This window comes from Echeneis naucrates, chromosome 13, assembly GCF_900963305.1.
Source record: "Echeneis naucrates chromosome 13, fEcheNa1.1, whole genome shotgun sequence".
Taxonomy (NCBI): Eukaryota; Metazoa; Chordata; class Actinopteri; order Carangiformes; family Echeneidae; genus Echeneis; species Echeneis naucrates.
The window spans coordinates 19,095,827-19,109,215 of NC_042523.1; the positions used below are offsets into that span (position 1 = coordinate 19,095,827).

Genomic DNA, 13,389 nt, shown 5'->3' on the forward strand with positions numbered 1-13,389 from the left:
AAGAGCAAAAATGGCTTTATTTAAAAACAACATTCAATCCAAAGGCCACGTGATGGTATTTACAAAAACATACGTATTTACAGAGTGAGTTAGTGAGCTGGAGCTGTTTCCTTTTGTCAATTATTTTGTGCACTTAAACATACTCTATATGCATGCATGCAACCTGGTCCGTTAAGATGGCCTCTAAAGCCCAGTCCTGACTCACGGGTCCAAAAGGAGCCAGCTGGAGCAGAGAGGCAGTGGACAGTCCGCGGTAGCGTCTATCCACGTTTATAAAGAGGCAGATGTGAAAAAGGGACATACACGTATTCTTGGTTTAGATGTTCACAATTAGGCCACGGATTTTGAGACCACAGAAAAGGCAAATCTAAACGCAGATTGTTACCACTGCACATCTGTTCCCTCCAGCACAAATGAGATATTTTTCTCTGCGGTGCTGGCTGAGTGGAGGACTCATTGCTCCTGTAAAGCACGATCGTGATGCTTCCTTCATCGGTCTATAATTTCTCTCCTAATGATTTCTAAATGGCTTCCAATACGTTTTTCTGGAAAGAACAATGTGATATTGTACTCATCTAAGGGAAAATAGAGCAACAACAATGATGTGCTTTCAGTTCATGAACTGGCAACACTTCAGTTTTCAATAATGTTCGATTGACTCTTCAGTATTATTGGATTCAATATTGTCCTGGGTTTAAATTGAGCCATTCATTCATGGAAATTCCCCATGATGAGAACCAGGTCACTTAGTAAAATTCAGAACCGTCAAATTGTCTTGCAGCTGCAGTCATAAGACACCTAAATCTAATATTTAGAGTTCTGGTATTTAGAAACATTCAGGCTTTTGATAATGAGTTAGCCAGAACGTCATAATATTGGACGTGTTTAGCCACCTCTACACTGCAGGAAATAATCAACCAGAAAGAATATATGGCGAATTAACCATACCGTGACCTGCAAGCGGAAAAGCGGTAGAAGATGAATGAATTAATGAATAATTAACCTTAAGGCCAGAAGATATCAAGAAATAATTGGCAGTATATTGAATCATGTAGCTTCAGGGCATCAACTTGGCATTACATCATTTATCATCAGTCAAAGCACAATAAAGCAAATGAGTCTAGTGTTTGATGTTTGTTAGGTACAAGATCAATTTAAGCAGATATTACTGACAGAAGATCTCAGACCTTAAACTGTGTCTCTTACTATCAAATACTGCATTTAGGAGGTAGGTAGAGTATAAAAAGGGGATGGGTTAGTTAACGTGATCGTGACCAAAACTGGCAGCCAAAATGTCGCTGTGACTGTCACTTAAAAACAAAGTAGGGTTATGGATTTAGGATAGGTTTGATCATGGCCTCATACGGTGGTCATGACTTTAAGGGACCCTGAGCGGAACCTAAGGATCTTCTTCTTTAGAGCATGAGAGGCTTTGATCTTGACAAAGGTTTTTGGGTGAGTGGGGTTGTTGGCGGTGGCTTGGGGTGAAGGTGAGGATGAGGAGGAGGTAGAAGCAAGGCGTGGTGGCAGCTGCTGGGGCCACACTAGCCCCCCACTCTCATCTGAGTCACTGGACAACGAGCTGGAGGCTGGGGAATACACCTCACTCATGCTGGACTCGGACTCGGCTGGCGCGGCACCGGTGTGGCCCTCCTCTCCCTGACAAAGAGGGGCTCTCTCCTGAAAGTCTGGCTGCCAGCGTTCTGTGTGCTGTTGCTGGTAGTAGTTCTGCGGGTGGGAATGGGGACACGGGTGAGCGTGGCGAGCTTTCCGAGGTGCTCGTCTATGTGCCTGCCCTGCCCGGGTCTCGCCCTCATCCTGGCTGAGCTCCAGGTTGGAACACCAGCGCTGGCTCCCGATGTGGCTGTTGTTGCACCTCTGTGCTCCAGTGTCCTGGCGCTGGCTGTGAGAAAGATCCACTCTACCTTGGTGCCGCTCAGTCGTGCTGTACCTGCGTTCGGACAGCACTCGCTGGCTCAGGAGGCTATTTTCTGACTGGGATCGACTGGTCTTACTGCTGGACTTTTTGGATCTCTGTCGCTCGTTGTGGCTCTTCTTAGAGTTTCTAGACTTTGGGTTGGGGTGGTCTGGAGAGGGAACAGCCCGGTTTGGCTTAGGTTGCTCTGGGTTGTAGTGTCTCGGGGAGCGCACAGGGGCATGGCAAGCTTGTCCAGGGATATACTGAGCACTTACTAAATTGTGCCTCTGATGAATCGGGGGCTGTGGATGAAGATAATGCTGGGGGGATGCTGGTTCACAACACAGGTCAAGAGTTCCAACACCACGGTTGGGGTCCAGGGAGGGCAGAGGTGACGGTAGCCTCTCAGCCAGAGTGTGTGGATTGGGCTGGGGGTAGGGCAGTGCAAGATAACGGTCTTCCTCCAAAGATGGGGCCTCTCCACTGCATGCTTCCCCCTCTGGCTTGTCACAACCCCAGCTTTGGCTCTTTGGATTTGCCGAAAGGTCAATGTGCTGCTGAAGATGCGGGTCAGGGAGGCGCTGGTCTGTTGGAAGAGAAGGAGACCTCCTGTGTAGGGAGCTGTGCCCAGACGCACCGCAGTATGTGGGGTCAGGGCTCAGGGTAGTGCGAGGCTGGCATGGTCGTGGTGAGAGGGTATGGCGCTGGATGAGACTCAGGATGTAATTCTCCACCCTCAAAGCCTGTTGGTAGTCCTCTTCGGTGACCTGGTCTTCTGTTGGCTGCTGGTGCCAGGCTTGGTTGGCTTCGCTGGGATCCCACTGCCAGCTGTCCAGTGCTGTGCCCTCCTCAGCAATGCCCTCAAGTGCTGGATAAGGGGCAGAGAAAGAGCGAGGAAGGGTGGGGCGCAGTGCTGGGGTATCTGCTTCTCCATTCACCATGACGGGGTCTCCTGATTACAGAGAACAGGACTGTTTTCAAATATGTACATGATTGCAATAATTGTATAACTGTAGGGTGTGATTTGCTAACAAGCCCAAGGATTTCATGGGATCAGTTTCAGTAAGCCTTGCCCTGAACTCAATAGCACATATATCCCACAACACAGAGTCATTAGAGGTTCTACGAATGCAGCCAGGGTCTTAATGTTTGATGTCACTTTTAATCTTTGCCTTGTTGCTGATGTGAAACATGTTTTTGTTCAATAGCATACGAAAGCTGATGTCTACGAGGCTGCGGTGTTGGCTCTTTCCACTCCAACTTCAAGCCTTATTTCCTGATTCCCTGGCTTTGAAAGACAGATATGCTGACTCTTACACAGCATAAGAAGGGTCCCAGTGTCTGCTGCTTCCTCAGCCGTTCCAGATCTGCTAATTTTACTTACCCACAGATTTCGGCCTGTCGTTGGTGTAAGCCCAGGAGGAGGTCTCTGCATGCTCAGTGGAACAAGACCTTCCTTTTGGTGACTGACCCTCACTCGACTCATAGAAACCTAAGGAAAAGAGTGCAGTTTGAGGGAGCACAGATGAATACCTCATTCATTATAACTCCCCAGCCATTTTAGTTGCTTTAATGCAGGCTGCATTTCACCACATTCCACAAATAGACTTCAAACAAAACTACAAGCATGAATGAACAATAAGAGTAAAAATAAATTACGAACCCTATGCAGGCACGATATTTTGCAGTGCAAAGGAAAACATCATGTTTTGTGTACGAATGCCTTCATGAAAGAAGTCGCTGGCTTTGTTGAAAGTAGGGGAAATCACAATGTGCTTATTTATTCAAATATGCGGATAATAAGTACCAGAGCTCGGCCGACTGTCGCCTGTTTCTCCTTGAGCTCCGTCATAAGAGCCATCGTCTGCCTCGATCCTCAGCTCTCCCACCTGCTGTTCCAACGCCTGCATCAGGCCCCATGGGGAACTCTGAAGGGCACTCTGCAACACAAATGCACACATTGTTGGAGCCATTTATTTTGTTAGTATAATGCTTGACCTGACCTATAATTTCCAATACACGCAGTTTCTGTGTTCTTAAGCACTTAAGGCAGTTCTAAGGTGAGGAGAGGCAGGCATGGGCGGCGTGCAAAAAGTTTTTGACCGTGACCGTGACTCCATCAGTGATGCTGTGTGAGCGTGGTGGTGCTCTGATTTAATATTAACCCTGTGAAATGGACATTGCAATTACCCGGCTTAAATGTGCCACGGTATGGGGCTTTCTTTTGGGATGTAGTCAAACATAAACGCTGTATTGGACGTTTAAGTTCAACCTCCTCACTCTTCCGAGGCTAAATGTAAGTCTAAACGTTTTGTTTAAAAGGACTGCCGATTAGCAATCTGCTAATTTGACTGCAAGGTCTTTCTGAATATTTTTGCTTTGCTGTTGACATGATTAACTGTGGCCTCAAATTGTCTACTTAAAAATTACAATCAAACGCAAACAGATTGCACTTCCAGCTGCATCGCAGATCTCATTATCATCTGTTAACGGTAAGATCAGAAGTTTATAGTGTTCAGCGTTTGTGCACACGAAGAGTGATGAACGGAGATCATAGACTAATGCTGTATTAGCTGCATTACGTTATCCAACAGAAGTTTCAGTTTGTCAGAGATTTCTTCTTAACTTTGTCTCAGCCAATCCAGCCAGGATTCCACAAAAAAAAAAAAAAAAAAACTGCCTAAATGATTCACACAAAACATCAAAACAGTTAAAGCTACATTTTAGATGTCGACCTCATTTTGCTCGTTGCCAAAATAAAAATGTGGCCATCAAAGGTCACCACCGTGCACACCATCCATATCCGTCAGTGGACTCTCTTATGTAAGCAAGCTTACAGAGGAAGCAGTCAGTTGGAGCATGAATAATTCAAGAGGCTGTGAAGGGTAGGGGGGTGTTTCATAGTGGGCACACACACAGAGACAAACCCTTACCATATACACAGACACATATGTTTGCTCATACAGTTCAGATAAACATACACTCTGTGGTGATTATATTAAATTATGTGCTGACTACAAACAAACACACACACACACACATACACACACATTTATAAGACAGTGTACTTACTTTTTCAGCCAGTGAGACAGTCTGCGCTGGTCTAATGCCAACATCATCTGACACTTGCTCTAAGATCTGCAGACATTTGCACGCAAGCTTGTCTGCAAGGCCCAAACACATACACTCATACATCCAACACACACAAACACATCTGCATGGACGCACAAAAGCAGGCCTTTTTGTCATTTGCAGTAGTGATTGGACCGCTGCTGACACTCAGGGCTCATTAGAGAGACTTCATTATCACAAGACTGAGCGTGTCCTCATAACAAGGTGACTCTTTTTACATTAGAGCCCTTCCATGATGGAGCACCTGTCAGAAATCTGCTACAGTCTATTGCACTTCCCGGGCGCTCTCTTTGTACATCTCTGTGTGTGTGCCAATAAAACACTGCATATGGAAATGTAACGGAACAATAGCTGTCATATTGAAATCACTGGAGAGCAGTTTGTCACACAAGTGGAGAAGTTTCTCCGCCATGTCAGCAACAAGGCTGCGTGATGATGAACTCAGTCCACCATTTTGGTCCAGACTCATTTATCTCAGCTACTATTCGGATGGATTGCCGTGATATTTTTCTTTTTTATCTTTTTTTTTTTAACAGCCACTCAAAATTCCCAGAGGATAACTACTGACTCTGCTGATCTTTGACTAACTCTAGTATTCCTATGAGGTTCGTGGCTTTCCTTAGGTACAGGCATTCAGATTCCCCTCACTGAACTGCAGCTACTTACATGAACCAGTCAACGTCAGGAAAAAAATCTCATGTATATCATGAGTCCCTGTTAATAAACGCTAACTAGCTCAAACAACAAGAAATCGTTAAAGAAGATGTATCATTGTTATTGAGCATGTTAGTATGCTGATGTTTGTGTCTGCTCCTAATGTTGCCTTCATGGCACATCAGTTTTACTAATTTTTGAATTTCTCCACAAGTAAGTAAAATAATTATGGGTGGGACTTTTCTGGAAGGTTGTCAGTTGTTCAGGGTAATTAAATCCAAATGCCACAGATTTGGTGACATTCAGTTACACTGTCAACTGACAGTATCGTAACCTTTTAGCTGTTAACATGGGAATGTTTGACATTTTATATGAGGTGAATGTGGAAAAAGTACAGAGCCCTGAAGGTCACACTGTCAATTATGCAGGATGGATTTCCATACGCGGACCCTCTCACTCCTTTGTTTGTCTCCCAAAACTTGAATGTTATGAAAAATAAGTCCGACAGAAAACAGGATATGTTGGCTGGATGATCCCTTAGCATGAACTTCTTGCGCCGCTCATTGCCTGAGCTCTGACTCCTTTGTCCTGCAGACGTAATGCGGCCATAATGCAAACGCTGCTGAGCGGCAGTTGACCCAAGCTAACTGGTGCTTCCCACACAACCTCTTCACCCCGCACACTGTCGTTTCTTTTGTCTTGATAAGGGCTCTTATTGTGTCGCCATAAACAAGGCATTAGCATCACGACATCAATATGGTTCTGTGTGGCAGGAACGAAGAGTAGGAGCTTTGTCTCAGCTTCTGGCAGGGGGGTTAAGAAATAGCTGGGAGGAGGAGAGAATATTGGAAATCAATTAATCAACGATGCTGTCTTGGTCGACTGATTCTCTGCTGCTTCATTTTGACCATGCCGAGAAATGAACACACACTGTGAAAGCCAAGACTGTACATATGAAACTGCAAAAAGCAAGCAGACCTTTGTGGATGAGCAGACCAGCCCGACACAATAATGGTGTGGCTTTGGGGACGCTGTGGCTTTATTATTAATAGTCTCACAATGGTCCACTGACACCCTGCACACTGTATCATTACTGTTTTACTGCATCCTCTGCTCAAGGCTAATGGGGGGATGGGGAAGACTGAGGACGGGGTGCAGCCACCATCACCTAGACATTAAGCTGTTATAAACTGGCTGTGCAACACATCAGCGCTTTCAGAGAAAGCAACAAAGCAGCAGGTGAATCCACTTTTGGACTGATTTTCTTCTAATATCGCCGGTTAAAGCCACTGAAGAATGAAAACATGAAGTGGCAGGAAAACAAATGAGGACAGACTATAGCGATAGAGACATTCCGATTATAATGTAGACGAGAAAGGAGAAAAGGACAGAGACCTTGGCTTTCGTGAAGGATTTTAATCTGCAGAACTGAACCCGAGCCAGTCACTGACAGGAAGCTTTTGAAAAAATAAATAAATTAAATTCTGCCAGGATATAGAAAACTATGGACCGGGGCGCCAAAAGGCAAGCAGCCGCACTGCTGGACCCTCTATAATTAAAGCAATGTTGTGACTGGCTCTGCACAGAGAAGGCTGTAGGAGGCCGGATGTACATGTACACACAAGCGCACACACACACACACACACACAGGAGACACCCTGCCCCCAGTCCCACTGCTGGATTGGACTACTGATCCCTTCTTTCTTCACACTCTCTCTCTCTCTCCCTCTCTCTCACACACACACACACACAATCGAAATTCCTTATTTTAATAGGGCAAATAAAATCTTCATGATACTTCTTGTATTGACAGAAGTTTAATTTTCTGCAAACACACCACAAACCACAGTGAATGGTATTGGTCAGCCTGCTCTGACTGTGTGCTCAGTGTAGCCTGTAGGCAGGGCAGCAGGGTGGGCTGGCCGCGATCAGACCCGCACACGGCTGTGCTCATGTGACTGACAGCTGTGGGGGCAGCTCAGAGTCCGTCTCATGGTTGTTCTGCTAAGACATGTTGTTTTGGACAAGCCGATTTCTGGTTGTGGCAGTGCAGCAGCTGTATTTTCAGAGGCACAGTCGCGTATATGCACAAAGATATTGAACGGTATGGTTTGTTTGTGCGGCAGAACAAAAGCAGAGGAAACCATCCAGTGATCAGTCACTGGCAGTGCTGTTGTCCTGACACAAGGACACACACAACCTGATGTTTAATGAGTCAGTGCTTCAGCTAAGCTTACTGTGCACTCATGCTCTCTTTAAACAGGCGATTTATTACGAATTCATAACATTGAGAGTTATTTCCAGATTGCTCTCAACAATGAAAACTTAAGAGCACCTCAGAGTTCCCAGAGCAAACGCTCCTCCACTCAGATGGATGAACGTATGCTACACACTCATACACAATTCATACATATACTCCTCTACTTTCTCCAAAGACACACACAGCAGGGAAGCCAAGAGGGAGGTCAGAGCTTCATGCTTTCCCAGCTGCTGTCTGGCGTCACACAGCTGTCAACACCTTCACCAGGACACACTGTATCCTGTGAGCCTGTCTGGGGCCATATTCATGTCCAAGGCAGCCACACACACACACACACACACAGACTAGATTCCTCACGGGTCAGCTGTTTCTGTGTCACACACAGAACTATACATTTCAGACCTACATGCATCATAATCTTTTTTTTTGGGGGGGGGGGGGGGGCGGTTGGCTCGGACGCAGATGGTGAGCCGATATGATGGAAGCCTCGATTTGGGACCGTAATTAGAGTCCTGGCGGAGAAATGAATTGCTCTCCGATGAATTTGCCGTGTAATTACACACACGGCTGGAGAAGCAGAACAGTTAAACATCGATCCGAAGGGCGCCTTGCTGCGTAATATGAGAAAAGTGTGTGTGTGTGTGTGTGGGGGGGGGGGGGGTGCCACTTTTTGACTGGCCGTGAAAGATTTCCCGTCGGCGTGAGGATGAAGGCTGACAGCTTCACCGCGGCCTCGGTGGCGCGTGTGGCACATCGGAAACAGACGATGTTTCCATTTGATATCATACCAGGATGACACGGCCACCTAAATGCGTGTCACACTCCTGCAGGGGCCTCCATCGGCACCATTAGTATTCTGCTCCATATGCGTCTATTGTTAGGCCCCCGGCGGAGGGGGGGGGGGGGGGGCGGGGGGCGGTGGAAGGAGGTGTGCAAAGGAGGCGGCTGATTTAATTTCTCTTTCACCAATAATGGCTTCCTATTGTAGCAACGTTGAGGCAACTTGAGAGGCTGCGCAGGAGCAACAAAACTTCCAGACCTCGAAATGAAACTCGCCTAGTTTTACGACAGATGCGACAAAACGCACATCAGGCGCCGAGACTTGGAGAGATGAACCGGCGGTGCGTAAAACTTGGTGAGGGACATGGTGCCTCGGAAGCACTGACACACCCAAACTTTTATTTGTCTCGATCAACACTGTTTTTTTTTTTTTTTTGTTCACCCCAGTCATGTTAATGCTGCGCCGCCGTTTTTTTTTTTTTTTTTTTTCTTTCGGAGCAACTTCGGTTGAGCTCCACGCAAGAGAAAGCCAAAAATAACAGTATTCAAAAAAAAAGAAAAAAAGGTGTTACGAACAAACTGAAGGAATAATTCATCCCTTTATGGCGTTTAGAGAGCGCAAATAAGAGCTTGTTAGGTAGTAAAAGCCACAAAAGTCCATGATGAGGGAACAATGGGCCATTAAGTGGTAGGTCTGTGCCACAAACGGCGGGTGCTCCACCCCCTGATTTCTTTACCCACAGGCATAAATCTCAGCCTGGAGCGAGGAGACGCATTACGGCCTTTCACACGAAGACGCGATTAATCAAGTTGAGTAAGTTTTGTGCAGACGGAGGTCACCGCCGCACAAAAGGCGCAGCCCAGCCGAGAGTCCACCCAACGGTCAAGCGGATTACAATGAGGATAACCACTATTATATTCAAAACTATGTACATGCGAGAGGTAAAGTGGGGTTCAACCACGGGGGGAGGTGTGTGGTGGTGGTGGGGGGGGGGGGGCGGACACCCTGGGAGCCCTGCCGGAATCCAAACAGTGAAAGACACAATATAAACTTCTTACCAGCTGGCGCCTCAGTGTCAAGTTTTCCTGACCCCAGCTGCTGAAACAGCCCAGCTCTCCTCTGGAGCCGTCCTGGGGCGGGGGGTCTCCCAGAGCCAGCGCCCCCAGCACCAGGCACTCCTGCCTCTGCTTGCGGAGCTCCAGCTCGCACAGCCCGGCCAGGCTCGCCTCCAGCCGCTCCTTGGTCCGGCTGCGCTCCACCGTCACCGGGAAGGAGAAGGCGCGGTGCATGACCGCACGGATCCCGGCACGATCTGCACAATAACCGCTGTCTAACTGTCCCCCCCCCCCGCCGCCGCCGCCCCCGTTTGGTATTCCGTGCTCCCGCAGTTGTCCCAGATTTACAGGAGGCTGTAAAGGGCCATGCTGCATCTCGTTCCTCGCAGCAGCATGCTTTCCCGGATCTGCTATGCGCGAAGCGTTTTCTATCTCGCAGCTGTCAAAACGCAGCGGCGGAGCTCCGCCCTCTGCGACCGGCCACAGCCACGAACCTGGGGAGTCATCCACCCTCCCCACCCTTTTTTTTTCTTTTTTTTTTTTGCAAATTCAATCTCAGCCTTCATTGGGTGCGAGAGGCTGCGCGTAACGTTGTCCCATCCCCCTTGATTCATGTGAGTGACGCCTCGACCTCACCCATCTTCTCATCTCGTCCTGGCGACTAACGGACTTCTTCGGGGGAGGCGTATTTCTGGAGACAGAGCAAAAAAAAAAAAAAAAAAAAAAAAAAAAAAAAAAAGACTGCGATTTTATTACCTGCAAAAAAATTTACAGCAACCGTGCAGCAGAAGTGCATCAATAACCAGAATGAAACTCCAGGGAAGGGAGCTGTCAAATGGATCCAGCAGTTTGGCCTGAAGTGTGAGGACAACATCAGTTAAATGAGAGCTGGACATCCATCTTACAGATTTGTATGATATTCTCTTAAAACTTACTGGAAGGTAAATATCTGAGCAAGCCATCTCCAACTTTCTGTCAGATTTTCAGGCCTGACGCTCAGAAAACTAATAGAATAGAAACAAAGCATAGATCAAATAATGTGAATCACACAGACATATTTACACAACTGGGTTCATCTGGTTACTGTGTAAAATGGAAAAAGTTGTAGTTAATGTGGAAAGTATGCAACAGTAATTTAAACGGGTGGCACAGGAAACCTTTGGGAAGGCTGCTCTGAACAAACTAATAGTTTACAACAAGCTCGTACTTTAGCTCCTGAAATAACAATGCTTTCAGTGTTCAGTTTTTTTTTTTTAGTGCAGTTAGAGATGAATATTTCATCCTCATGCCAGCCTCTTCTGCAGTACTCCACTGTGAAGTCTCCTGAGGTTACACATGCTGTGTACTTATGGACAACAGCTAAGTAAACCCATCTGTGTGATTCTGCTGAACACCCCCCCATATATAAAAAAAAAAAGTAGCTTTCCACTACAAGAACAGAAACATCTTTTTGTTCAGTTCTTTTTTTTTATTCATACTTCCAGTCTCTACTTCACATGAACCAGAAAGCCACTTTTATCGTCATTCTCTATGAGGCAAAGTCATCGGCAAGTCAAAACCTACGCGCAGCGCAGGTTGGATTCTTTTTGTCAGTGTGTTTGTGTGTGTGCACACTGCAGATATACACAACATATACTTACAGTATACTTATCTCATGTATAAAGTTCACTAAAAGTCTCTATAGAGATCAAAACATTTTCTAAAAAAAAAAACAAAACAAAAAAAACAAAAACAAAAAACAAACAAAAAACATACAGTAAAATTGTTTTTGAACAGAACTACACCAGTACATATATATATTTTTTTTTTAATCAAGACACACTCGAAGAGGATTTGTTATGAGTTTGATCAGTGGTCGTCTTCAGGAGGTCGCTTGTGATTCTACTGTGTGTTAACCAAGGCTGTAAGTCAGTACTGTGTCGTATGAGTGGCACTATTGTCTCGCCGGCTCTGTGATGGCAAGGCAAATTGCCAATTATTAATACAGTCAACGAACCGCACAATTCATTAGTTGTCAGTGACAAACTGGTGGCATCCAGAACTCTTGGGTCGCCTTGGTTCCACAGCTGTGCACCAAAAGTAATCATACAATCATTCAACGCATTGCAACGCAAATAACTGAGTGCACACGAGAAAAGACAGAATGAAAACTTGATTTAAGCCATTTGCTGGTAACAGTGAAAAAAAACAAACAAAAAAAAAGCAAACAAACAAATGTGGAGTTTAGAAGGAAATAATGAAGGCAAAAAAACCCCAAAAAGCAACAACCACACCACCTGCCCCCGCACCCCCCCGAAAAGAAAACAAACAAAAAACCCCAAATAAAACAAATCTTAAATTGCATAATTGTGAGGATTGATACAATTCAAATCACGTGTTGTGGCCTGTGTTATAATTTGGATGTGCGTATGACAGCAGTGTAGCGTTACAATGTATCTGTCACTATGATCAGTCTTCATCATGAATTAGTTTCCCCAAGAGATTAAAATCAGGTATCAAATGTATCAAACTAAAGCCAGGAACTTACACTCAGCATTGACAGGGTTTCCCTCATAACAGATTTTTTTTAAATGCAAAAAAAGTAATTCAAGCATATGAAAAAGAAAATCAATTTTATCATACACTAAAAAAAAAAACAAAACGCTTTAAAGCATTTTCGTCACATTTTCATATATATTTCATGTGTGACATCTCTGTACCATCATATACATGAAGCATGACTTCACTGCAATCTTTCAGTGTCATCAGGTTTGTGAAAGTGATTTCTATAAAACAGAAAACATTTCCAACCACTCACATTCAGGTCTTAAGGTTTCCATGTGTTATCGTTCTTCTTCTTTAAAGTGTCAAACACAAACAGCAGGGGTCCAAATCCTGAAGCTTTTCTGCTGTTTTCAGTGAGTCACTCTGTAACACTCAACACAGGCACACAGTAAAGATACCGTTTCCCCTCATACAAATCACTCATCCTCGCCTTGCCCTGAAATAGACAAGAAAGTGTGGCAGACTTTAGTTTAGAGTTGCTGTGTTTGGGGAGGCGTTTTAGAAGACTGACACGTAATCACTTCAAACTTCTTGTATTTAGAGCTGCAGAAGCAGCTCTGATTTGGGGGAGAAACAAATCAGCAGGAATGAAATCCAGCCATTTCTAATTCCCGTGATCGTATCCAAACTAAACCGCTGCCATTTGTCTTGTCATTCTTTACCTGAAAAGGCCTTAAAGTGCTTTACCCTCTCTTCTTCTTGGTTTTTTTATTTATTTATTTATTTTTTTTTTTTACACAAGGAAGTTAGTTTGGAAGTGCTTTCATTGCTGAAGTCTGTCAGCTGTAAGGGGTCTCTGTCAGCAACAGAGATGCACCTAATCCAGTATATATATATATATATATATATATATATCATACATGACATACATGATAAATACTTCAGTAAAAAAAAAAAAAAAAAAAAAATGTGATAGTCAGTGAAAGTACATTTCTATTCCTCTCTTTTGGTTTAATTTAGTTGCGTTAATTCTCATGCTTTCATTGCATCCAAGACAGACACTTGAAGTAGGGAAGGGAGATTGTGGTTGAATAAGGTGGTTTTT

General features: G+C 45.0%; 1 protein-coding gene across 1 annotated transcript; it reads right to left on the minus strand.

The window, feature by feature from the left end:
• On the minus strand, positions 1-10,067 carry dact3b (dishevelled-binding antagonist of beta-catenin 3b). The gene is made up of 4 exons (XM_029517851.1): positions 9,804-10,067; positions 3,726-3,858; positions 3,303-3,410; positions 1-2,870 (listed from the first exon to the last, which is right to left on the minus strand). The coding sequence occupies exons 1-4, from the start codon at positions 10,032-10,034 to the stop codon at positions 1,360-1,362; spliced, it is 1,983 nt and encodes a 660-aa protein (XP_029373711.1). The 5' UTR covers positions 10,035-10,067; the 3' UTR covers positions 1-1,359.
• Between the last annotated feature and the right edge of the window lie 3,322 nt (positions 10,068-13,389).

Excerpts from the sequence above, each read along its gene's own strand:
- dact3b (XM_029517851.1), bottom strand. The coding sequence starts at position 10,034 with ATGCACCGCGCCTTCTCCTTCCCGGTGACGGTGGAGCGCAGCCGGACC. Across the intron at positions 3,411-3,725 it reads CGACAGTCGGCCGAGCTCTG|GTTTCTATGAGTCGAGTGAG; the intron begins GTACTTATTATC and ends TCTTTTCCTTAG. Across the intron at positions 2,871-3,302 it reads CGACAGGCCGAAATCTGTGG|GAGACCCCGTCATGGTGAAT; the intron begins GTAAGTAAAATT and ends CTCTGTAATCAG.